Genomic DNA, 24245 nt, shown 5'->3' on the forward strand with positions numbered 1-24245 from the left:
CACCCCTGGTCTCTTCATCTTCCCTCTGGGTCTTCATGGTCAACTGATCCTTCTTCATTCCCCAGGCTCGAGAATTCTCCCGGGGCCAGGGGATATCTTTTCTGCCCCTTCCTTAGGGATTTTCTGAGGTGAGCATCTGGAGGGAGTACATTCTCTTTAAGTATCTCCATTTCACATTCATTTATCAGATCTAGAATATTAAGTTGGGAAGTTTTGATTTTTCTTCCCATCAGAGCTTTCAAGGTAGGCTGTTGCTGTGGGGCCATGGAACATCAAATATACACAGCCATACCCAACATCAGCAGATTGAGCATGGACTTGGCTGGTGTTTCATGATTTTGGCTAGCTGGGTCCTGGGGTGGGCAGCTTTCTTCTGTATTCCTTTCTTCTCTTGTAGAATTGTGAAGTTGGGGCCCCGGGGTGGTCTGTTTGAAGATACTGTGAATAGGCAGCCTCGTATGGCCAGCTGTTCCTACCTCACTGCAGCAGCACACTTACAGCTGTCCACTTAGCCAGAGGTCTTGGGGCCAAACTCAGAGGCAGTGTGCTGCACAGGGAGGTGTAGGATCATGGTGCACGTCACTTCCACAATCCAGCAACTCAGAGCCTCTTTCAGAGGGTGCATGAACTTGCATCTGTGAGCATGCCTTTTCTCTTGGTGGGCTTAGTCAGTTGCATGCCACTAATGTCCAGGATGGTGCAGCCATATAACACAGATCCACAGCTAATGCTAAGCTGCCTTGTGACACATGCACTGTGGAACCTTCTAGAAAATGCAGGCTGAAATAAACTAACTAGTCCACATTGCACATAAGAGGAGCCCTTCTTCACTCACAGTCTCACAGTGACAGCTGTACCCCCTCCCATGGAGCCCAGCACTGAGGTCTTGGGGCACAGAACAGGATTCTGTGCCCATAATGTTTCATACAGAACTTTCCTGGGGGATATCACACATCACCACCTCACCTATATCCCTTTCTGTGGAAATACTGTATTCCAACACACACATAAACAGATTAGCAACTGTAGGTGAAAGTCTGTATAGTGAAGACAAATACTTCAGCCTTTCCCTGTAGGAAGCTTCCCATCTGTTGAGGGAGGCAGATAAGGAGAGATGCAGGTCTTTGTAGCTGTGGAGGAGAGAAAGGAAAGAGGAGAGTTGGGGCACATCACCCTTCCAATGGCCAAGCATGAGTTCACACCCACAGAGTGAGTGGGATCTAGACCATGGGACACTGGGGGTGTGGCAGGCAGAAAGGAGTTCATGTGAGAGTGTGAGAACATGTGCACAGTGTGGAAATAGACTGGCTGGGTGCAGCAATGGGAGCACATACCCTGTGCAATGATGCTGTCCTGATCTCTGCTCTGGGACCTCCCTTATCTTGCTCATGGTAGCTTCTCTGTGACTTGTTTTATGTTCTGTTTATACACAAGGTTTACAACAACAGGTTTCTTTTTTTGTTTGTTTGTTTTTTTTTTGTTTTTGTTTTTGTTTTTTGAGACAGGATTTCTCTGCGTAGCTTTGCGCCTTTTCTGGAGCTCACTTGGTAGCCTAGGCTGGCCTCAAACTCACAGAGATCCACCTGGCCCTGCCTCCTGAGTGCTGGGATTAAAGGCGTGCGCCACCACCGCCCGGCAACAACAGGTTCTTAATGTGACTACTACAGTCTCACAAACCAAAACAGCCATTGCCACTGACAGCACCGTGTGTGTGTGTGTGTGTGTGTGTGTGTGTGTGTGTGTGTGTGGTACATGCATGCATACATTTGCATTGCATATCTGTGCACTTATGTGCATGTGTATGTGTATGTCTATGCACGTGTCTGTGCATGTATATGTAGTATGGGCATGCATCCATGGATATGCACCTATATATGTCTGTGTACATGTGTGGTGTGTTTGTGTGTATGGAGAGATTGTGTATAAATATGTATACATGTGTTTTTATATATGTGTGCATATATTAGTATGTATGTATGATGCAAATGCAAGTGAATGTGTGTGCATGTATAAGTTTGTATGTGTGTGGTGTGCATGAATGTGTTCATATGTGTGTTTGATACAAATGTGTGTATGTGTATATGTGTGCATGTGTATATATGCACATGGTATGTATGTGTGTATATGCACATACGTGTATTACGTGTGTGTGTGTGTGTGTGTGTGTGTGTGTGTGTGTGGTCATGACATCTGAAGTTTGTACTTTCACTCAGGGTTCAAGACCTCACAAAATATCACTAATCAGAGTTTCCCGCTGCATGCTTACACAAGGCAGGGTGACTCACACAGGCTTCTGACTTCCACATGCCTTCCAGAGGTGAACTCCAGGTTTTGGGCATCATGGGGGCCATGACCACCCAGATTTGCACTATCTGATCTGCAACCTTGTCAGTGACCTCGATTAGCCTGTGTCAGAGGGGAGGGGCCTTCTTTGAGCTCTTTCACATTGGGCAGGACTGCACTTGCCATGGGGAGTCAGGAAATGGGTGCAGGAGCCTAGAGATGAGGCTTGGAAGTTTCTTGTTTGGCCCAAACCACCCTTGGATGCCTCCATATACTTCTGCTAAGGTGTGACAGAGCAAGGATGCACACATCATGCATAGACCATGGGCTCATTTACTACAGAAGAAGGGGAGAGGCAGTGGTTGGATGCCTCCCATCTTTGGAAAATGATGCTAGATTCCCCAAGGAGCTGGATAGCTTTGACTGACCTGGGATGGGGACCCTGATTTAGGGCAGGTTCAGCTGTAGACCCTGAGCAGGCTGCAGGGGAGCCAGTGCAGATGTGGCTCTTCTTAAGAGAAATGCCTACAGTTCCAGACTTTACACCCAATACTTGAAGGTGGACAAGATCTCATACATGGTCTCTGTCACCATTGGATGAGGATTCATTATAGTGTGGTAGAAGGTGACGCCTAAATCTTAGAGGTTCCAAAAGAAATATTTTACCATGGTCCCAGTGCCTATCCATGGCAGGGAAATCTAGTCCCCAGGGCTGTCTTCATTCTGAAACCCTGGCTGGAGCAAACCTGCCTGGTGATAATGGGAATCACGCAGATGAAAGAGTATAACAGAGACTTGGTGACTAAGAATTGCCTATGGCCATCATCTGCTGCCACTGGTAGGAAGTGCAATGGTATTTGCTTTCTCCCACAAAGATCATGTAGGGCTCCTGAGTCAATGGGGGTGCTTGTTACTGGAAGCATGACCGTCTCATGGCCACCCTGTACCATTTTGCCATAGACCAAGGTCTACACACACACACACACACACACACACACACACACACACACACACACACACACGGCGGAGGGTGGAGGAGTGGGGGGCATGCAGAGAGACAAAGACAGACAGACAGGAAGATGGAGAGACAGAGACCAACAGAGAAAGAGACAGAGAAACAGACACATGCAGGCTTCTGCCTGTGCATGAGCCTAACTGAGTTGCCAAGCTACCCTTTAGCCATAGGCTGGAAGCTTCTGCAGCTCTTGCTTCCTGCAGCACTGACTCCATACTGGGCCAATGAATGCTATACCCAAACTGCACTGACTGGAGTTGCTTGTGCCAGGATGGCCTCTGTCATCATACCAGAGTTTTCTTGTGATGCTAGTTTTTGTCAGCTTGACACCAACTGGAGTCATATAGGAAGGCAGATTTCCAGAGTATCCATCTCCATCTCTCTCTTCTGCAGACCCCTGTGCTCTGGGAATCACAGAGCTGTGTCACTCGAGAGGATCTGTGACTTCCTCATGCCATGTCAGTGACCTCACATTTCAGAGCATCCTCCTCTCCGCTGCTCAGGATGGTGACTGTGGTGCTCTCACAGGCTTCAGGGCTGTGTCCGAAGAACACTCATGACAAAGACACCCCTTGATCATACTTTGCCCAGACTTGGGGTCTCCTTTTGTCCACGGGGAAACTCATGCTACTGTGCGTCTACGCTCTAGCATCCAGAGCCCTGTGCAGTTGGGGATTCCCACACCGCTGATCAAGCTCTGCTTTCCCTGGCATGGGCATCCGTGCCCTTGTCCTGCCTTGCACAGGAAATCTGCTATTCACATCCCCATATGTCCTCTTCATCCTGCTCAGTCCCTCATTCAGCTTGGTGGCTGGAAGGCCATGTCATTTGCTATGTATGAGTAGAGTTCAGCTAAGGTTCTCTGCATGTGTCTCTGGTCTTGGCTCCTGCCACCAGGGTCTTTGAGTAAATATTTCCTTTCTTGTCTTGATGAATGGGAATCCAAATACGTTTTCTTTAGCACTCACTTTTGAAGCTAAGGGCCATTTCCCTCCTTACAGTCCCTGGCCTCATTTGAAACAGGGCTGGTCTGTGCCCTAGACAGAGATCAGATCTTCTGATTGCTTTTGTCCAGGAAGAAAGTCTTCTCAGAGTAAAGCCCAAGAAAGAGAGGCAAAAGCTTCAGCTGAGCCACCAAAGGCCATCTCAGCTTCGTGGGGCCAATGGCTACCCACGACCAGTGACGGAGACAAATTCCCTCCCTGAAGCGTTGGTGGAAAGAATAAACAAATGATATTCTTAAAAGCAGAAAACAAATGTGGTTATTATTTCAGAGTAATACCATGACTGCAGGCACAAACAAAGAAATGAAATATATTTAGGATGCAGCATGTCCCAGAGGTGTTGACTTCTGGATGAAGGTACGTGGGGCCATAGAATGAGATGAGCCCTCACTGCATGGAGCCAGCACACAGGAGCTCTGAGAAGATGAAACTGTGATAGTTGCCCCAGGATTGAGGGAGCACCAATGCCAGTGCTGAGCAAAGAGGGGTGCACTAGGTGATTGAGTCTGGCAATATCCTGTCTCCATGGCAGGTACCCAGCCAGGAGTGAGGAGGGACTAAATCCTACACCCCTTCCCACATACATGTTGTTGGGGAGTTGATTGGAATGCAGAGTAATCTGCATGAGCAGATAGGGACAGGAGTTGAGGCAGAACCTTGAAATAGGGATGGCTGAACATGTGTTAGGGCAACAATGGGTCACTGTCTTGAGATCCTGAGGTACTGGCTTTTCTGTGGAGCAACACAGATGACCCTCTAATCTGGTCCTTCATCCCTGAAAGATGGTGTGTGTGGCCACTCCATTTAAAAGCCTATGCTACTCTTCCCTCCCTGCTTTCCCCAGTTGCTGCTCACCCCTGGGCTGGCCCTGCTGTGGAATATCCACCATCAGCTCAGACAGGCAGGAGGGAAGAACCTATGGATGACCCTGCCAAGTGAAGTACAGAAGCCTATCTCTTCCCATCTAGTGCATTCTAGATTCCCCCCAAGATTTGGGGTCTCTCCATGCTAGGGATAGTTTTAAGAGGAGTAAGTCTTGCATGCCTACTCACTTCTCGAGTTGAGGGGCAGCTCAGGACCAGGTCTCCTGTGCTTCCCCTTTGGATGTCAAGTGTCTAGCAGGAGGCAGGGGAGACTCAGACACTGCAGGGAAAGAGAGGCAAAGTGCTCTCTGGGTGACAGTGGCTGTCACTCTACCTCAGCTATCCCCTACCTTTAAGGGACATCTCTGATCACAATCTTGGTGCTCATTGAGGTGGAAAACATCACAGGGACCCTTTTGGGACTCCAGATCGAGAAATGCTCGCTCCACATTTTCAGCAATGATGAAGATGAACATGGGCGCACACACTCTGACACATACTCTATGCCAACCCCAAGCACCTGCATTCTGATGCTGGTGTTCAGCCATCACCACCTGCCCACCTGCCTTCTTCCCACCACCTCATTTCCACTGGCTCTGGGTCCTGGAACTCTAGGTTTATCTACAGAGTGGCACCTCCTAGTGTAGAATACCACCAGGCACAATCTGTGAGCACATGTACTGACTCATGAACGTCCCAATGCATGGGTGCATGGCTTCACAGGTGTGCCTACCTACCATAGGGTGAAACTCAATTGATCTCCATAACATGATATTGGAGATAAGGCTCAGAGCACTTTGTCCTGGGTCACTGTCTAGGTTCCTGGGTAAGATTCTGGGAGGCAAAAACTTGGCATGGACACTGATGCTCAGAAAGTCCCAAAAGAGGAGAAGGAAGGTGATGCAGTGCTTGGATTGTGGTTCCCAACACTGCAGCAAGTTCTTGATTCAGAAAGCCTCCCCAAAGTCCTGTCATTCTTCTATTGGGTAAACTGAGGCTCCGGCAAAAACTATGAATTCCCAAATGATCCATAGAAAATACCATCAAGTGGCATCAGCCTAGGCCTGAATGACTCCACTACAATCTATCTACCTGGCAGGGACCTGGTGGGAGGTATGAGAGCCTTTCCCATTGGACAGCTGAGCTGCCATAGTGGCCAGAGGGATCATGGCGTCTTTTGGTTTTTGAAACTGCCTAGCATCAGCTCTGGAGCAGAGCTGTCCTGGGGTGGACTTGCATCTGGGGAGAGAAGAGTCTAAGACTTGTGCTCGAAGTCTTACTCTCCCCTGTAAGGTGGCATCTGGGCCTACACAGAGTCTTAGAGAGGTGTTTGCTCATGTGTGGAGGAGCTGCTGTTAACCCACAGGTGCCTGCAGGGCATCAGCATGAGAAGCAAAGAAGAGCACCCATGGTGACTTCTGTGGAAGATGAAACAAAGACTACAGACTGACCACAGAGCCCATCTCTCTCGCCAGAGATAATAAAAGCCTGTGCATGTCATGCCCTTACTCAGAAGGAGCATACACCCCACCTAATTCAGTGCCTCTAGGCCACGGATGGACTTCCAGCCCATACCAGACTCCTTAGAGCTTGCCTGCCCAGGAAGCTTCCTGAACGGCATATTTCCATAAGCCTGTATTGGCTCCTCATGCAAAGAAAATCCCTCATGCCCTCCTGTGGCCAGTTCTGGAAGGAAGGGCTGTTTGTTACACAGCACACACCAGCCCTACTATGCTGAAGAGGGAGCTGATCATCCTCATCTTCTTCTCTGCACCAGACTCCTGGATCTCTCCTTATGATGACTCCTTAGGGGCAGTGGTGTATACCAATTCATCATAACTGAAACATTCCATCCAGGGGGAGGCGCCTTAAGACCCAGGAAGTAAGCAACTCACAAGTCTCAAAAAAATCCCATAAACTTATCAGTCACAAAAACCTCCCTCTCAAAGGCTGTATAAGCCATAAAGATGCAGAGCAGAGACTCTTAAACCTTTTGAGCTGCCTGCAAGTCATGCAAGGAGATCTCTCTTCATGAGTTATCACCTATGCTGGGTGGTTTTGGGTGATGAAACTGCTTTTGAGTTGATCACAGACCTGTCAGTAACCCCTCATCCATGTCCTGTAACCCCAATACACTCATTGATACATCAAGTAGGACTTTGGTGGTACTGCTTTAGTCTATTGCTAGTTTCCTATCTGGGGTGTAATAGACATCTCCCCTGGGAATAATGCCATGCATGCGATTAGAGGATGGAGGAGGGGACACTGGAATTGTCCCACTGTCTCATACTGACTATGCTCTGACTGCCATACTCTAGGGCAGCTTATCACACACACTATACCTTTGTGGAGAAGCCAGAGGGTGCCCTAGCCTAGGCTTACTCTTCCTGACATGGGCATCCAGACTTCACATGAGAACTGACAGGGTTTGGTTGAGGACTTCGTAGGCTGATGCAAGCTGCCCTGTGCTACCTTCTCAGGTCCAGCACAAGTCAGATCCTTAAAGGCAGACGGGTTTTGTCTACCTGCCTCTGTGGCTTTGACGATCAATGGGAGTCTCTTTGTAACAAAGAACAGACTATCAGAGAGTCATATCCCACCCAACAGGCACAGCTATCTAGGGTTGGTATTTGTCACAAGGAGTTGGCGAGTGGCACTGGATGGTGACTCTAGGCTTCATCTCCAAGGATTGCTCTTTGGAGGCTTGAGCAGATTTCCATGAAAAGGGAATCCTTTGGGGTGCATGGACTTTTGAGCAGGACTCCTCTTCTATGTCATGGCTATTATGGCTCACAAGAACTGGGAGAACAAGCAGATACATATGGCAGTCCTTCTTTTCTTGGGGCACCTGGGATGTCTCTGGCCCATGGGGGTGAAGAAAAGCAGACAATTATGTCTTTAATGAGCAGAGAACCCTCTGTGTGTGCATGGTGGGGCGGCTGTCAGGGACTCATCCCAGCAGTATAGAGCACACCTGAGCAGGACTATCAACACAGTACAGAAACCCTGGGTACAACCTTGACCCCAGGGATGGCTTCTGAGTCCATTGCTACAAAGCCCAAGAAATTCTTGGCACTCAACTCCCAGAGAGTACTGCAAAGGGTGAGCTGATGATGACGTCAGTCTTGGGTGCTGTGATCCGGGAGGACCCAGGGCATGGTGCCCACCTGCTGTCCCCACCAGTCACACAAACTATTCCCCTCTCCCAGGACACCACGGCCAGGGAACAAAAGCCATGCTTATCAAAGGACTTTTTTTTCTTTATTTTCATAATTTAGCTGAATCAACACAAAATTGGATACCGTAAAACAAGGGGGGAAATATGCTGCAACATCTTAAATCTCCCGGTCTCTGCCCTCAGATGTGACTATGCTAGCTTTCAAAAGAAACAGCTGAGGGGAGGTGGTATGGATGTTGAGGTTCAGAGGTGACATGAGCCCTCGTGCCCTGCTCAACCCCTGTAACACAGGCTGTCGGAGCCTGGCACTGTGGGGCACAGTGGCCTTGCCTGACCACCTCCTCTGACGAGAACCCCCTCATCTCAGCCTCATCTCTTTGCCCAGGATGCTCATCCCTCTGCATGAATGAAGGGAGGACACGTGGATACTGGAATGGGTCTTACAGAAATGGGCTTTCTTTCCTATCTTTAGCCTATGGTTGCTGGAACGGCATCTATATACTGGAGTTAAATACATTTTTTTTTTTTTACTTTTTTTTTTAGTAGCATATTACTAGCATGATAGTCATGTTAATTGGACGTGTAGGTAGTATACTTTTAGAAGAACTCAGGAGAATGAATGGGGACCGTGTGTGTTCATTATCCGCTGGCCTCTGGCACCACAGTGTAGAGCAACCAAGGAAGGTGACTCTTCCCCAGTTCCTCCACCCTCTCCAGCCCTGCTGTTTTCAGCCTCCTGATGTGGAGAACAAGGACCTCTGAGAATGAAGGGGGGGGGGAGCATTTACTTGGGAAAGGCAAATTGGCCGAACATGGACTCAGGATCTATGGATGGCGAAGGGGGTTAAGAGAGAGAGAGAGAGGGACCAAAACCCATCAGAGGAGGCATGACCAAAATATTGTACACGCTATGTTTACCAACACACAGACTCACAGGGGGCGTGAGCCACCAGACCAAACCAGAGCAAAGAGAGACACGATTTCCTAGCATGGGCAAGGTCCTCTGCACCTCACCCACAGCTTGGCCCCTCCATGCCTGCATTGAGGTCCTCCATGGCCACCCCAGAGTCTCCAGGATCACAGGGGGCCTGGCCGCAACTCTCGGGATGGTCAGACCTGCCGTCAAATGTTAAATAGGATTTTCTACAAATATACAACATATAAAAACTGTTAAATATATAACTTTAGGCTTTTGCAAAATACATTTAATGATCTCTTTCAAACAGGGTTACTTCAGTTTTCTTTAATTTGCTTTCTGGTGCTGAATGGCGTATCAGATGAGATAGCAGTCACGGGAGACCCAGCATGCTCTTGGCAAATGGTGGATTATCCAACTATCAAAAATGGAGCTGTGGAAGAGGCATGTCTAACTGGTTAAAACAGAAAGTGATTTTAGTATGATAGAGTTGGTCTAAGCACAGGGGCAAAGGGTCTGTGTCCGGGGCCCTTGCTGTCCGCTGGAGGCCGTCGCCGGCCACGCCCCGGCTGGGTCCTGCAGGTGCACCACAGTGGTGTCCTTCTGGGCAAAGCCATCCTCCTAGAGCACGCTGCAGTGTTCGTGGGGCGGGGGTCTTGGCCGCGGATGCCCTCTCCATGCTGCCTGGGCCACCAGCATGTCTGCCACTGTGCCCTCCCCCGCCCCACAATCAAACCCGGGAACTCTTGGCAGCAGGGACGCGTCCACGTTAAAATAGATTTGCTCTTTGGTCTATTGAGTATACTGAAAGTATAAGAAAATAAAAGCGATTCAGACAGTCTGGGACACAGGAAGTGGTGGCTTCTGCTCCCAACAGTCCCCGGACCTTGCGTTGTGGCCCAGCTGGCTGGGCTGCAGCCTCCTTGTTCTTGTCCTCCAACTCCAGGGAGCAAGTGGCTAGGGAGGGTGGGTGCGGCCAGGCTCCACGTACCAGGTATTGCTGATTCCTGGCACCACCCCCGACCTGTGTGTCTGAGTCCTGGCCTCCTGGGTTCAGCTGGACAGACTTGAGCTCAGGGCTCTGAGGAATTGGGCTGTCCTTGTCAGGCCTCTGGGAAACTGTGGGTAGGTGGAGAACAGGCGGTGTCCACGAAGGATGGAGGACTGCGGCTGAGGTGTAGAATCTCCAGGGAGCCACGGCCACTCCCAGGGCCACCGCAGGGGCTGCGATTGTCAGGAGACCTGGAGAGCAAAAACACAGGGCGGTCAGTCTCATACGGGAACCACTTAGTGTCATGTTCCCTGACACAGTTCCTGACACATATACCTTCCCTCTTGCCTGTTGTGGGCAAGTCAACCATCTTCTGGAGACTACAGATTGCAGACCTGGATGATGAGGTGCTGGGTAGGTGGGGTAGGGGAGGGGGGCACTCTGCCTAAGAAGCACTACCCTGTCTGTGTTCCAGGAGAGGCTGCCCTCTGCTGGGGACCCAGAGGAACCTCTGTACACGCTCCAGCCTGTGCTGGCCAGAGTTGGTCTAGGTCCACTTAGTTGCCTAAGAGTGGGTGGCACCAATCTGCATACTTAGCATGTGCCCCATACTGGCCCAGGAGGCAGGCACTTCACCTCTGGACCCTTTAACAGCTCTGGGAGGAGAGGAGATGCACCCTTCCCCCACCTTTCAGCAACCAGACCGAGACAACAGACAATAAAATACCTTCAGGAGTCCTATGGAGGCAGAGGGGAATGGTGGAAGGTTGGTGTTAGCCATGGGAGAGACTGTTTAGTTATACATATACCCCCTATCCTCTACGCCTAAAGCTCTTCAGTAGCCTACAGACTTAGGGATCACCGGACCTCTGATTTCTCCTCCCAATGTGTCCATGTGGAATAAATCAGCTTTCGTTGCTTTTCACCAAAGCTGGTCTCTGTTATATTAGGATGGATGATGGGCCTTGCTGGTTGGAGCTGCCAGATCTCAAGCTATGACTCCAACACCCCCAGTAGTGACCCCAGCTCTGTCACACTGAGGAAGTGTCCTGGGACTAATTCCAGAAGATGGGATCCTTCCAACATGGACAAACCCCCATGATTTGTATGCATAGAGTGAGGTCCCGCTCTGAGTGGTCTCTCCAGGCCACATGCCGTGGTAGGGGCTTCAGGGAGCCTATGGGTGGATGGTGGCAGGCACACTCCATTGGCTGGGCAAGTTTATAGGTATGTGGTTGGTCCTTTGTATCTTCATGTACTCACCAAATACATGGGAGAAATTTCATCTGCAAAGCTCCGATTGTTCTTATCAATATCACTCTACAGTGCGTGTTAATAACAGCTCACACAGTATTCACACTGTAGTTACCAGAGGTTCACTAACACCACAGCATCCTGCCTGCTTCTGTGGCTTGGCAGGCTTGGTGTGGGCTTCAGGGATGTCCACTCCCTCCCCCTACTGTCATACTAAGCTGGGATGGGTCTGTGGTCTGTGTCTGCAGCACATTTTGGAAGGTGATTGTTAGATATGATAGGATGATGGGGGCTGTCTGCAAACACGGGAAAACCAACAGCTGAAACCATACACATTTGTTATTTGGTGAGACGTTTCTTTGGAAGAAAAATATATTGTTGAGTTATCAAAAAAAATCAGTCTTTCTAGATGTGTTCTGGGGGCTGCTCTCCCACCACTGTTCTGTAGCAATAGTCTCTGCTCTTTCTAGAAAAGAACAACGAGGAAGGTCTTAGTATTACTCCATCTGTGCTGGAGGACAAGATCCCCTGCCTCCTACACACACACACACACACACACACACACACACACACACACACACACACACACACTGGTTTCTGTCCTTGTTCATCTTATTCCATTGTAAACTCCCCCCATGCTTCCAGCACCATCAAGATTCGTCATGGTGAGGGACCAAGGCAGGCCATGCTTAGCCCCGTGTGCTCTCTGTCCCTGCACCCAAAGCCTTCTGTCCGTTAGTGCATGGCTGGTCCAACCCTTTTCCAAAACACAAAAAGCTCTTGGCTGTCTCCTCCCAGACCCTGCCCCTAGGCGCCAGGATCACAAAGCAGGGTTCACTAGGCCAGGCCACTCAATGGTTAGGAGAGCTATCCTTGCACATGGACCTGCTGAGACATAGCTCACTGGCAGCCTCATCCCCATCCAGCAGGCTATCCCTGTTGGCCCCTCCACACTGAGCCCATTTCTGCATTTGTCTGGGTCTGCAGGACATGAAGACTGTACGTGGATAATTCACACAACAGCAGCTCCATAGCTCACAGTTCCGGGGCTAGCGTTTGTGGGCAGCTGGGTAGGGCTGGTTCCAAATGCAGAGGATCGCCTAGATCTTCTTGAGGTTGGTTGTGGTGTCAGCCTCATGGTGACAGGGCCATGTCCCTACCTCTCCCTCCCAGCTCAAGTTAGGAGAGTTGCCACTGGACGTGCTAGGCATGAAAGTTGACTTTTCCTGGAGGGCCGTGTGACTAATATACTGTTGGGGCTACGGTGTCACACACAATATTGAGCATAGATCCTTGTTCCTCGCTCTCAGCTGTCTCACTTAATGTAATATTGGCTCCATATCTGTCATCTATTAGCTTTATTGTGCTGAAGTATAATGATACATATGCATGAAAATGCTCTAATAAAATCCCTTACTTTATGTGCTAACTTAAAAGATAAATAAAAATGAAAATATTTAAGAATTGATAAAAAATAGAATACAAAACAGAGATGAGTCCATGCATGTTTTTAGAACATAAATATGATCAAAACACATTTTATGAACTCTCCAAGAACAAATAAAAATAAAAAAAAAAGAAATATGGAAACATAGACTGTAGAGATGGCTCAGTGGCTAAGAGCACTGGCTGCTTTTCTAGAGAACCAGAGTTTGGTTCCTAGCACCCACACGGCGGCTCACAACAATCTTTAACTAGTTCTAGGGAACCTGATGCCCTCTGAAAGGCCTTCTTGGGTACTGCACACTCACGGTGTATAGACATACATGCAGATAGACACTCGTGTACATTAAATAAATCTTAAAAATGAAAGAGAGAGAAATATACAAACCCAAAGCAGCAGAGTGAAAGACATAGGTGATGTGTAAGATTTCACACTCCTGATTACTGAGCCAATGGGGGAAGGGAAGAAGGGATCTGCATTAGCAGTGTAAAAAGTGCTCTATGCTTAATCAGTATGCCTGCCATTTTGTGCTGATGTCTGGCTTTTCAGAGCCATAGAATAAAATGCCCTGCTCCTGGTACTGAGTCTCGTGTGTGTGTGTGTGTGTGTGTGTGTGTGTGTGTGTGTGTGTGTGTGTGTGTTTTATTTTATTTTTAATGAAGTGAGGGCTCACATGTTACATTTAGTTTGACAAGGGGCAAAGCAAGCATTTTGTGTTTCCCTTTCCACTGTGTGTATGTGTGTGTGTGTGTGTGTGTGTGTGTGTGTGTGTGTGTGTGGTTGATAGTAGTAGTAATTTGCCTAAAACATTTTCTGGTCACTGGGTAAACCGATCCTTTGTGGGTGTCACTGAGTCTCGTTTTTCTTACTTTTGCCTCTGTGTCTCTCCAGCACAGTTACTGTAGGCCAACACCAGACAAGTCCCTCTTTCCTCTTTCTTCACTTGTTTCTTGAGACAGGGTCTTGCTATCCACAGCCTGGGCTGAACCTCCTTGTCACAGCCTCTGGGTGTTGAGTGCTGGGATTTCTCCTGTGGATTTCATTGGGCTCACCCTTCTAGAGGTCTTCGACTAGTTCTTCCTGTGGGCCTCTTCCATGGCAGACACAGTGAACACTCATTCTGTAGGTTTCTTCCTGCAGTAGCTTCTTTACCACCTGCACTGGGATCTTCTGGAATGCCTAACCACCAGTACAGGCACTGTGGATCCCACCTGCCTTTCCAGGCTTTGAGGGGGCCTCAAGTACAACAAGGAGATGCCAAAAGCCTCTAGAGAGTTTGGGGGTGACAGGTGTTGTGAACTCCTCCAGGAAGGTAACTGTCATTCTGACAAGGGTCCTCACATGTATGCTGGACACAGAAGGTTGCTGCTCTCCAGTGACCATTGGATGAGACCAGTTCTGTATGTTTCACAGTGTCTCCAGCTCCCCGGTTGGATGTCAATGCCCAACATGATCTAACATTATAGCATGGCCATTGTAGGACCTGATTCCAAGGCCAGAACCTCTGGAACAGGACTCTTCTTAGCTGCCCCCAAACCACTCTGGGATTGAGTGGAAGGCAGGGTGACTGGACAAGATTCTGGGAGAGCAGCCTGGTCTGCACCACACCTAGCGATGTGGCCACACAAAGAAGGACTTGCAAGCCTTTGTGGGCTCCTGTCGTGCAGGCTATGATGGATTTCCAATGTCAGTCTTTGTTGGGGGAGGCCAGCCAGAGGGCCCGAGAGCCAAAGATTTTTGGCTGGCCGTGTCCTACAGTCCCAAGTGTCTGTGACTCATATGTCACTGACTGTCACAGTTGCCATCTCAGCAGCATGCCATCTGTGTCCCACGTGTGTGCCCATGATAGCTGACTTGTACAACCAGGCATGCCCAGAGCTGGTTACAAACCCCAACTTCTGGGACTCTAGACCTTTAATTACATCACAACTCACTTTCCCACTCACCCTTACCTCATGCTCCCCTCCCAGTCATCTGGCTGAGCACTGGCCTTTCTTGGTCCTGGGTGTCCCCAGGGTGTCCTGGGTGTCCCTTGATGCGTAGCTATAAGTCCTATCTATTGGGTCAGCACAATCCAAGGTCTGCCTTTTTTAGCTGGATCTGAGACCAAATGTCCTGCCATACAGGATGGAGAAACCTGCCCCCAAGCCCAAACTGTGTGGGGACAAGTGGGTGGTAGCCCAGAATCCTTCTGCTTGGTATGGACACCAGGAGTAATAGGAGGCTGGCCTGTGCTCAGCCCTGGACTGGAAGCCTTCAGGTACCAGCATCTCCAGGTATTCTCCTGAATGTTGGACACTGAATGAGGATTATAGTGTCTTCAGAGGCTGCACTCAAAGACAGACCATAGGAAAAAGGTAGGCATATGGCAAAGCTTAGCACATAGTGAGTGGTAGTCCCAGACAGTAATCTGTGGCCACTTGATGACCTAACCAGTGGTAGTGACTGTTTACTGGTACTCCTGGCCCTTTCATGTATAGTCTAGGCATTCAGTGCTATAGCCCTAAGGGATACAGCAAGGTCCAGAGGGGACTGAGATGATGGCAGAGTCCACAGGGCCCCAGAGAAGTATCTGCAGTTTGAGGACCTTATGACGGAGATACACTGTGGCACAGATCCCATGGCTAGGAAGAGTCCAGGAATTGGGAATTGTCTCGCCCATGCTTGTGGCTTGGAGGTGTCTTGCCCAACAAGAAATGAATGGTGGGGTCACCTCCACATCTAAGCCTGGCATAGTAACATGTTAGAACACATGGCCACATCTGCATATTCCTTGTTCTATCCCTTAGGAACCACCATGTCATGATATTATGAGGACAGATCTAGGGGATATGCAGGGAGCCTTCCTAGCTCTACATGACATCCTTCTCTATTTACTTGGGCACCACATGCTGGCTTTGGGCCACAACAGACACCAACCTCCCACTCAGCTAACAGACTTTCCAGGGTCTCCAGGTTTGTTGGGGTCCTATTGGACATGTTATAGGGCTCCAGTTGACCTGTACATGTCCTGTGAGTACCATGCATGACTTCAGGCCTATCTTCTGCTCAAACTCAGCAATTTGGCCCTACCCTACCTGGCCTTACTTTCTGCCCTATCCTCAAGAAGGGTACTACAGAGGCCTTTTCCCTCTGATACCCACCCCACCTATGGCTGAAGCAAGCTGAACTCAGACAGGAAACCTACCAGGGGTCCTGGCATGACTGAGAACTCAGGCCATCATGATATCACCTCTTGGATAGGTACCTCGTTGTTTTGACTACAATGCTCTATTTTGGAGGTCTGCACTGGCACTAAACCAGTGTTTAGTGGTAGTGTTGAGTATCTCCCTGACCCCATCGGAGCACTCCAGACAGGGAGGTCATCTGCATGCCCATATCCTGAGCTCCACCGTGTGCTGACCACAGCTCATAGGATGCTGCTGCTGTGGCCCTATTGAATTCTCAGCTGCCCAATGGTGCCATGGCTCAATCAGCTAGTGCCCAGATGGAAACAGAACTCAGCTTAGAGGTAAAACAGCCCATGCCAGCTGAGGTGAGCCCTCTCTTAATCTCATTTCTGTTGTTGTGATACAATATCCAGACAAAAAGCAGCGTCAGGAGGAAGGGTGTTCTTTCAGCTTACAATTCTAGATCACAGTTCATTACTTTAGGGATGTCAAGGCAGGAACTTGGGGCAGTGGGTCACATTACCTCCACATGAAGAGAAAGAAGAAAATGAGTGCCTGAGGCCCATTTGCTGTACTCAGCTCAATTTCTCCTCTTACAAAGTTCAGGACTCCTTGCCTAGGGAGTGGTGCTGCCCACAGTAGACTGGATCTTTCCACATCAATTACCTTTTTAATAAAATCCCCTAAAGACATGGCCTCATGCCGACTCAATGTAGATGACCTATCAATGAGACTTCCTGGGTGATTCTAGGTTGCATCAAGTTGACAAGGCAAATAAGCACAAGGATAAAAACTAACACCAGGCCTTCTTAATGAGGAACACAGCAGCACTCCTGGGGCTGGCACTGCTATCCTGTACTATGTACCCAGGTTTAAGTTAGTCTGGCATCAGCTATAAAAGTCCCAGGTCCAAGATTCATGAGACTTCCCTCTGTGACTGGCCTAGGCAGGGTGGTGACCCCATGTTTCCACCTGTAGAGACCATTCTGGTTTAGTCATACCTACAACCTCAAGGGTGTGATCTGCTGTCTTCCCCATGTGTGGCTGTTCTTGCTTTTCAGACTGAGCACTGGTCAGAATGGATCCAAGAACAATCCGAATGAATCCTTGAGTCCACTGGCTTGGAACAATCCACTCATGTAGGACTGAATGCAGCTCCATTCTGAGTGATGGTTAATAGTATGGTGAGGTATGGACATGGCTCACATCAAAGGCCATGACTTGGGTACTTCTACAACCTGGATCCCAGTGAGGATGCTGCGGCCAATCATCTTCTTTAAGGTGGTCAGCAAGGTTTGCCTTCAATCTGCTTCAATCAAACAACCTTTCTGCTCCACCCCTAGGTGTGGCTTGTGTTATTAGGAGTTTCATGTGGTACTGTGGTGAGGATATGTCAGCCTCATGGAGGAGCATACTGGTCTGAGTGGAAGACCCCACAGGAAGACCCTGGTAAAATCAGAAAGGAAGTATGAGAGGCACTTGGCAGTAGCCTGTGCCCAGCAATCTCCTTTCTTTTCCAGATTGTTCCATTTCCTGCAGGAAAATAGAACTCATAAGGAATCAGGGTCTCACATCTGTCAAGTCTCACATCCACAGAGGGCTGGCACAGTTTGTGGTTCAATTTAAAATTGTAAAACATGGCTAGGCATGGTGGCACATGGTTTTAAATCCTGGCAATCATAAAACACTAGAAACATGGACCAAGGTAGGTTAGTTCTAGGCAACCAAGGAATTCTCTGAAGAGTGGGGAATCAGGAAGCTCAGGCCCTGCCTTGCTCAGGCTATTTGTTCATGTTTGGGTGGTACAGCACATCTGGCCAGGTCTGAGCAGCAAGAGAGGGTCCTCTGGTATCATGTTCATGGCCTGTCTTCAACCCACCAACTCATAACTTATCTGAGTGTAAAGCATCATGCCCCCAACATCATGGTGACCACCAGGCTTCAGAGATGAGAACCAGGATACCTTTTTATGACTTTCCCTGCCTGTTCTGCATTCCTCTGGTTCTGTTCTTAAGCTGAGCTATCTTGCTATAAAGGAGGGGCCAAAGGCTAGCCCCCTTCTCAGGGTAGAATGTATCTTCCAGACCCAATGCTGTACTGCATAATGTTTTTTGAACATCTGGTTGATGTCTCAATTTCCCCAGGTTCAAACATATCCACATCATGAGTTAGTGTTTACCGATAAAGAGATCTGAGAGCCGGCAGAAGGGGGCAGTCCATGACGAAAAAGACAATAGTGGACATTTTGTTTTTGCCCTGCCTAACATCCTTAGGTAACTCCTGACATTCTGGGGTGTCTCTGTCCCACCTGATGTTCTGAGGGTATCTCTGTCCTGGCTATGCCTACAGTCTTGTGGCAGTTAGTAGGGAGTCCAGCCTCCAAACCTTCATGGCCAAGAGAGTTCCACTCTGAGTTTTTCCTGCATGTTAATCACACCAGGAAGGGGGGCAATAGCCAGTTGGAACAAGACCATTGTCTCTAGGAGACAAGTCTGCCTACCTTCAGAATGCACCATTTCCTAATGGGATACCAAGCAGGGAGTCCTACACCCACCACCATGACTCAGCTCCTGAGAACACATACTAGGCCACAAAGGACATCCTAGTGGGATGAGGACAAGGAAGGCCAGCCTGCAACCTGTCCCTGCTCATTTCACCCAGGGGAGAAAGGCCAGAGCGAGATGCCACCAGGAGCAAGCAGCTGTCCAGGTGGCACTTCTCTGGTCACAGTCTGACTGCGGGCTCAGGGTAACAGAGCCACACAGTAGTCATGAGATCACTCTGACATCCTGGAGACTCCAGCTCAGCCCTCACAGTGGCTGTGTTGGGCTGAAGGGACACATGGCAACAGGTATGGCCTTGCCTCAACGTAATAGGACAGGCATTTGCTGAGAATGGAAACGGGGTTCATTCAAAGGTCCTTGGTCATTTATGCAGTCAACACACAGGGATGGGCCCTGAAATAATAAGTACCATGTGCACTTTGATAGCATGCTGGTAGCTGGATGAAGGGCCTGATGGATCACTGTAGGCGGCAAAGATGCCTTCCTGTATAATGAACCTGCACAGTGAAAGTGCTGGGTGTGGAGTCATTTGTACTCAGGTTCAAGGCATCCAGGATCTCCTCTCTGGTTGACGATGGTCCCAGGAACACAGGAGAACTATCTCCTGCCCCTCCAGGATGGTTGAGAAGGCAGAAGGACATGGTTTGTGGGGCGGAGTCTGATCAGATCTGTACCTTCAGACAACAGCTGTGCAAGACACTTAGCTAAGTTAAGCTGGGTTCTGTTTAGAGGGCCTTTGCTTAGGGCTACCTCAATGGGAATGCCCCAAGACACAGTAGCAAAATCAACTGCAGGGCTCAAGAAAGGCACTGGGTCTACGTGCCTGGCTCCTGCTCCCAGGACCCGCTCCCCCATCTTCAAAGGTGAAGCCGCACCACAGCTGGCCTTGCTTTGAGTCCAGTGGAGACCGGAGGTAAGCAGCAGCACCCTGCCACCTGAAGGCCAGTACCCACCTCCAGGACACCAAGTCCCTCACCCAGGAAGTGTCAGAGACTAAAGGTTGTCTCGGAATAACCCTTCCCAACAGTGGAAGACAAGAGCCCTGGAAAGTGACCCAGACAAAATGCTATCATGCTGCGCAGGCAGAGCCTAGTAGAGGCCTGTACCTTCAAACTGCCCAAGAGCAAACAGCAGCCCTGACCAAATTAGCAAGTAACATCTTCCCAAACTAATCAAAATGGGGTGTGATCGCCGAAGCAGTACAGAGCCCACTGGGACCCGGAAGCTATGTTCAGGAGTCGTAGGAGGCTCAGAGGAAGGCCTTAGGCTTGCCTGAGGAATCCGCCCACGGTTATTCATCCTTCCATCAAGTATTTATTGATCTTCCATAAACAAACTCCCTAATAAGGATGGAACCAGAGAGGAGTGGAGGTGGACTCTATTCAGTGAGAGGGCTCTGCATGTGTGGCTACTCTAGGAGAAAAGCTGGATTTTCATGCCTCCATGACTGGGAGCAGAGACTGTGCCCAGTTACTCTTGGTCCCCTCTGGAGGGATGACCTGTCTACCCTGACCTTGATAGTTCTAGCAGATGTAATCAAGGCAACACAGAGTCCCACCAGATTACAGAGGATGATAATCTAATGACTAGCATTGGTACAAAGGCAGGATTCGAGCTCGGAACACAGATCTAGACAGGGCAGTTAGAAACAGCCACATGGAGACAGAGGCGGAGACTAAAATGGTGCAGTCATGAGCCAAGGAGCATTGCAGCCACCAGAGACTTGACAAGGCGGGAAGAGTCTTCCTCCCTGGAGGCTACGAAGGGAGCCGGCTCCGGGCACACCCTCATCTTAGAGTTTTGCATTTAGAGCTGTTAACAAGATACGCTTCTGCTGTTAGAGCCCACCTACTTGTGCCCAAGGGGGCTCCCACACTGTCACCACATGAACCCCACAAAACCAGGCAGGACCCAGGTGCCACAGGCACCCACATCTAACATGGACTGGGGTGTCACTGCCGGATTAGATTAGCATGCACCACTCCAGAGTCTCTATCTTGACTATGGGCATGGGCTGAGAGTGGAAGCGGGTGCCTAGAGAAAGTAGAGGCCTTCACCACACCTGGGAGTTCCCTATCCTCTAATACCTAAGAACCCAGAACATTGTCCACTTCATAGACATGGACAACCCAGGTCCCAACCTCCACTGTGTACAGAACCAGCTGTTTCCTATTCTCCTTGCTGCAGCCATAGGATCCTCCCCACCACCGCCATGTCTACCTGATCCGCTTCTAGTTCCCAAGATTCCCTTTGGTCTTCTAATATGGACCCTCCTGGACTAAGGGAGATGGCAGGTGAAGTGAACTTCTTGCTATGCTGATTAAGAGCCAGCAGAAGGGTGGGAGGCCACCCTCCACCCACACGCAGGAGGACAGGGATGAGAAGGTAAAGAATCAGCACCTTTAGGTCCTCAGCCCACCTCCAAGCAGACCCCACACAGGCCGCTGAGGAAGGGCAGAGATGGGCTCAAATCCCAGGAGACTAGCCCTGATCTGGAGCAGAGACCACAGTGACAGAGAACCTGACCCTCACTCAAAGACAGGGACAGAGCAGGAACAGGTCACGACAGACCATGAGAGGCAGCCCAGGATACACTGAGGGAGATGGACAGGACACCACATGCCTCTTCTCTAGATCCTCCTTACCCGGCAACCATGAGCCATCTAGAAGCTGAGCTGGGAGCTCCAGGGGTGGATGTGACTAGTGGAGCTGAGGCAAAGGTCTGCCCTGTCACCGCAGTGGTGTGTACCACTAGCGTGGAAGGTCACTGTGGCTGGATACATGTACTACCCAACCTGGGCTTGACTGAGAGTAGAAAAGGAAGAAATGGGCAGCCCTTCTATGCCAGGAGGCAGAGAACTGCAGGGAGGCAGAGTTGGGGCCCTCTGAGGGAGATGTGTTCTGTCCCCAACTTAACTTCTACAGAGAAAAGCAGCTGCAGCACTGTTTTAAGCCGGGTGACAAGCTATACGGGCATGTACACAGGAGAGCTAAATAACTTCGGTCCCCTCGAACATCAGCTTGAGCTCTTGCTGAATTTGAATACTGGTGTGCATACTTCTGTTTTTAATGCCTTAAAACCCATCTCGAATTCGTATCTATATTTCTTGGAGTCTGTTCTCATGGAAGGGTTCCTAGAAACTTCTGGAAGCTGGGCCCTAATGTGAGGCAGTTCTCAGGAGTGCTGGGTAGTCATGGCTGACGGCTCTTTTTATTGCACTCCACTCCCCAGGTAAGCTCCAGGCTGGCCATTCCCTGTTCTATGCACCAGCATAGCTCTCCATCACTATGGGCAGGATTCAGGCCCGGTCCCCATTCAAGGGGTGGGCTGCTTTTTAAAAGGCTGTTGGTAAAGGAGACCCCGGAGGAAGACTTTATATCTTCAAGGCAAAGTCTGACATCGGTTGGGTGTGAAAAGGTCAAGAGTGAAGAGGTCAGAAGCCACACTGCGAGTCTCTTCAGGGAAACGGGCTGTCAGCATGAAGACCATCAATAAGGGAAGATGAGTGTTTTAGGGGGTGTTCACTCACCCCTCAGAACTGCTGTAGATCTGACTGAACTTCGGCACTTGACCTGCTCCGACACCTGACCCATCTGCCCAGTGGCTAACAGGCCGGTATTGACAAGTCTCCCAGCTAGCTGACCACAGTATCTATGGAAAAATATCAGCACAGTATGTGCATGTGTGAGTGTATATGTACACATGGTGCAGGCTATGTGGGCATAGGTATGTGGATGTATCTGTGGGCGAAAGCAGGTGTGGTGCACGCATGTGTACACGTGGGAGTGGCACGTGCGTGTATGTGCTTGCTGATATGATGCGTACATGTGTATGGTTCGTGTGCGCATGTGCCTGTGTGTGCATGTGGCTGTGTTATATACATGTGTGTAACTGTGAGACAGCACATGCACAGGTATATGGGTGAGGCGTGTGTGCGGATATGTATGTGTTGGGGAGGCATGTATCTGTGTGCATGCAGCTGTAGTGTATACCTGCTAGAGAGCCTAGCCGGCAGTGCGACCCCTGACCACAGAGGTATACCAAGATGAGCTGCTAAGTCTGTGGATTCGTTATGCAGCAGTAGAAAACTAATCCACCCTGCTCAGGACGAGCTAGCTTCTTCCACATTTTAAGTTGGCATGAGGTTAGGCATGAGCACATCAAACTGTCACACCCCTACCGTGAGTTTCCTTTCTCACTTAATGAAGTGACTGTCAGCAGGGAGGATGGTCCCTGGTGAGGGGACATCCCTCCCCACAGGATCCACAGCAGAAGGTCCTGGAGGGACAGAGCTAGACGCTGAGGGACTCTGGCTGCCTTCGAGGGGTGTGGACCCCCAAGGGAGTTGAGACCAGGGGGCTCAAGGGCAGGTATCTGGTTCACCTTTGCTATCTTGGGTCTGGAGCCACAGGGTCAAGGATAAAAGCTCCCAGCCCAGCGGTAAGCCTCGGGGATGAGGGATGCTGGGTAATGTCTTCTGATCTCTTTGGCCCCATCAGTTTGCTGGGTCCACAAAGCTGTGTGGCTGAGATCTGTGTACTTCACGGAGAGAGCCAGCTGTACCTCAACCCACAGAAGAGCCAGACAGCTGGGCTGCCCTGCTTCCTCTAAGAGTTGTGTTGACAGTAAGCCCATGGCCTAGGCCTTGAGTGTAGTCCCCACACGTCTTCTTAAATGACAACCCCTGCCTCTGCAACACTCCGAAAGGGAACTCAGTTTCCCCGGTAGGCAAGGCAGGTAGGTGGCTTTGAGTTATCAGGCCACCCTCAGGTCCACTGTGACCTACCACCTAACCCTCCTATTAGCCTCAGCCTCATTGAATCCTGGGTAGGGAAGAAGGTAGGTTTTTCTCCTCTATTTCAGGAGGTCTGGGGGCCACAAGCAGGCCATCCATGGTGAGGCAGGCCCTGGTTCCTCTAGGCTGAGGCCATTTCCCTCACCACTTATTCTTACACACTCCCACCTTGACTATGGAGTGGGGCTCCAGCCTCAGGAGTAGCCATAGAGAGGGAGGATGGGTCGATGCTTTCCCTGACTTGGGTGTGATCCACTGCTGTAGAAGTTCAGACTTATCTCCATTATGCCTCAGGTAACCTGACACTCCCTGGGCTGGGTCTGCTTCCAACCTACACACACCTTGACACCTTTGGGGATGGCCCAAGGAACCGTGACAAGTGACGGGACATGCCTTGTGATTTGGCCTGTTATCCTTTTGTCTCCAGTCATGACGCAACTTTGATGCTCCTATTACCCTGCAGGAACAGATCCTAACAACTGACCCCTCTGTCAGTCCTGAAAACGACTCAACCAACCTCACAGAGGTAGACTGAGGCTGCTCAGCCATTAGCTGCCCACAGACTGATGAGTCCCTAAGACCTATAAGGACAGAATTAGAACCAGAGATGCCTTCCCCCAAGGCATCTTGATGCCCACCTCTGTGGCCAAGCATGCCTCAGTTGCATGGACAATGTTCTTCTGTGGTTCACCATCAATTTAGCCACTTTCCAAGGTCCCTTCTCATGTCCTATACCCTTTCTACTTAGGACGGTCACTAGGGGTGGT

General features: G+C 49.8%; 1 protein-coding gene across 6 annotated transcripts in view; it reads right to left on the reverse strand.

Annotated features, from left to right (window-relative positions):
* Positions 1-8404: 8404 nt before the first annotated feature.
* Positions 8405-24245, reverse strand: part of Tafa5 (TAFA chemokine like family member 5) — a 212607-nt gene continuing 196766 nt past the window's right edge. For 2 of the 6 annotated variants that reach the window (XM_028878167.1, XM_028878169.2), the window contains exon 4: positions 8405-10501. In XM_028878167.1, coding sequence (XP_028734000.1) covers positions 10493-10501 — 9 coding nt within the window. In that variant the 3' untranslated portion in view covers positions 8405-10492. The remainder of the gene's footprint in view (positions 10502-24245) is intronic. The other 4 variants (XM_028878160.2, XM_028878162.2, XM_028878164.2 and 1 more) reach the window with 3 other exon arrangements.

Source organism: Peromyscus leucopus, chromosome 20 (genome assembly GCF_004664715.2).
Source record: "Peromyscus leucopus breed LL Stock chromosome 20, UCI_PerLeu_2.1, whole genome shotgun sequence".
Taxonomy (NCBI): Eukaryota; Metazoa; Chordata; class Mammalia; order Rodentia; family Cricetidae; genus Peromyscus; species Peromyscus leucopus.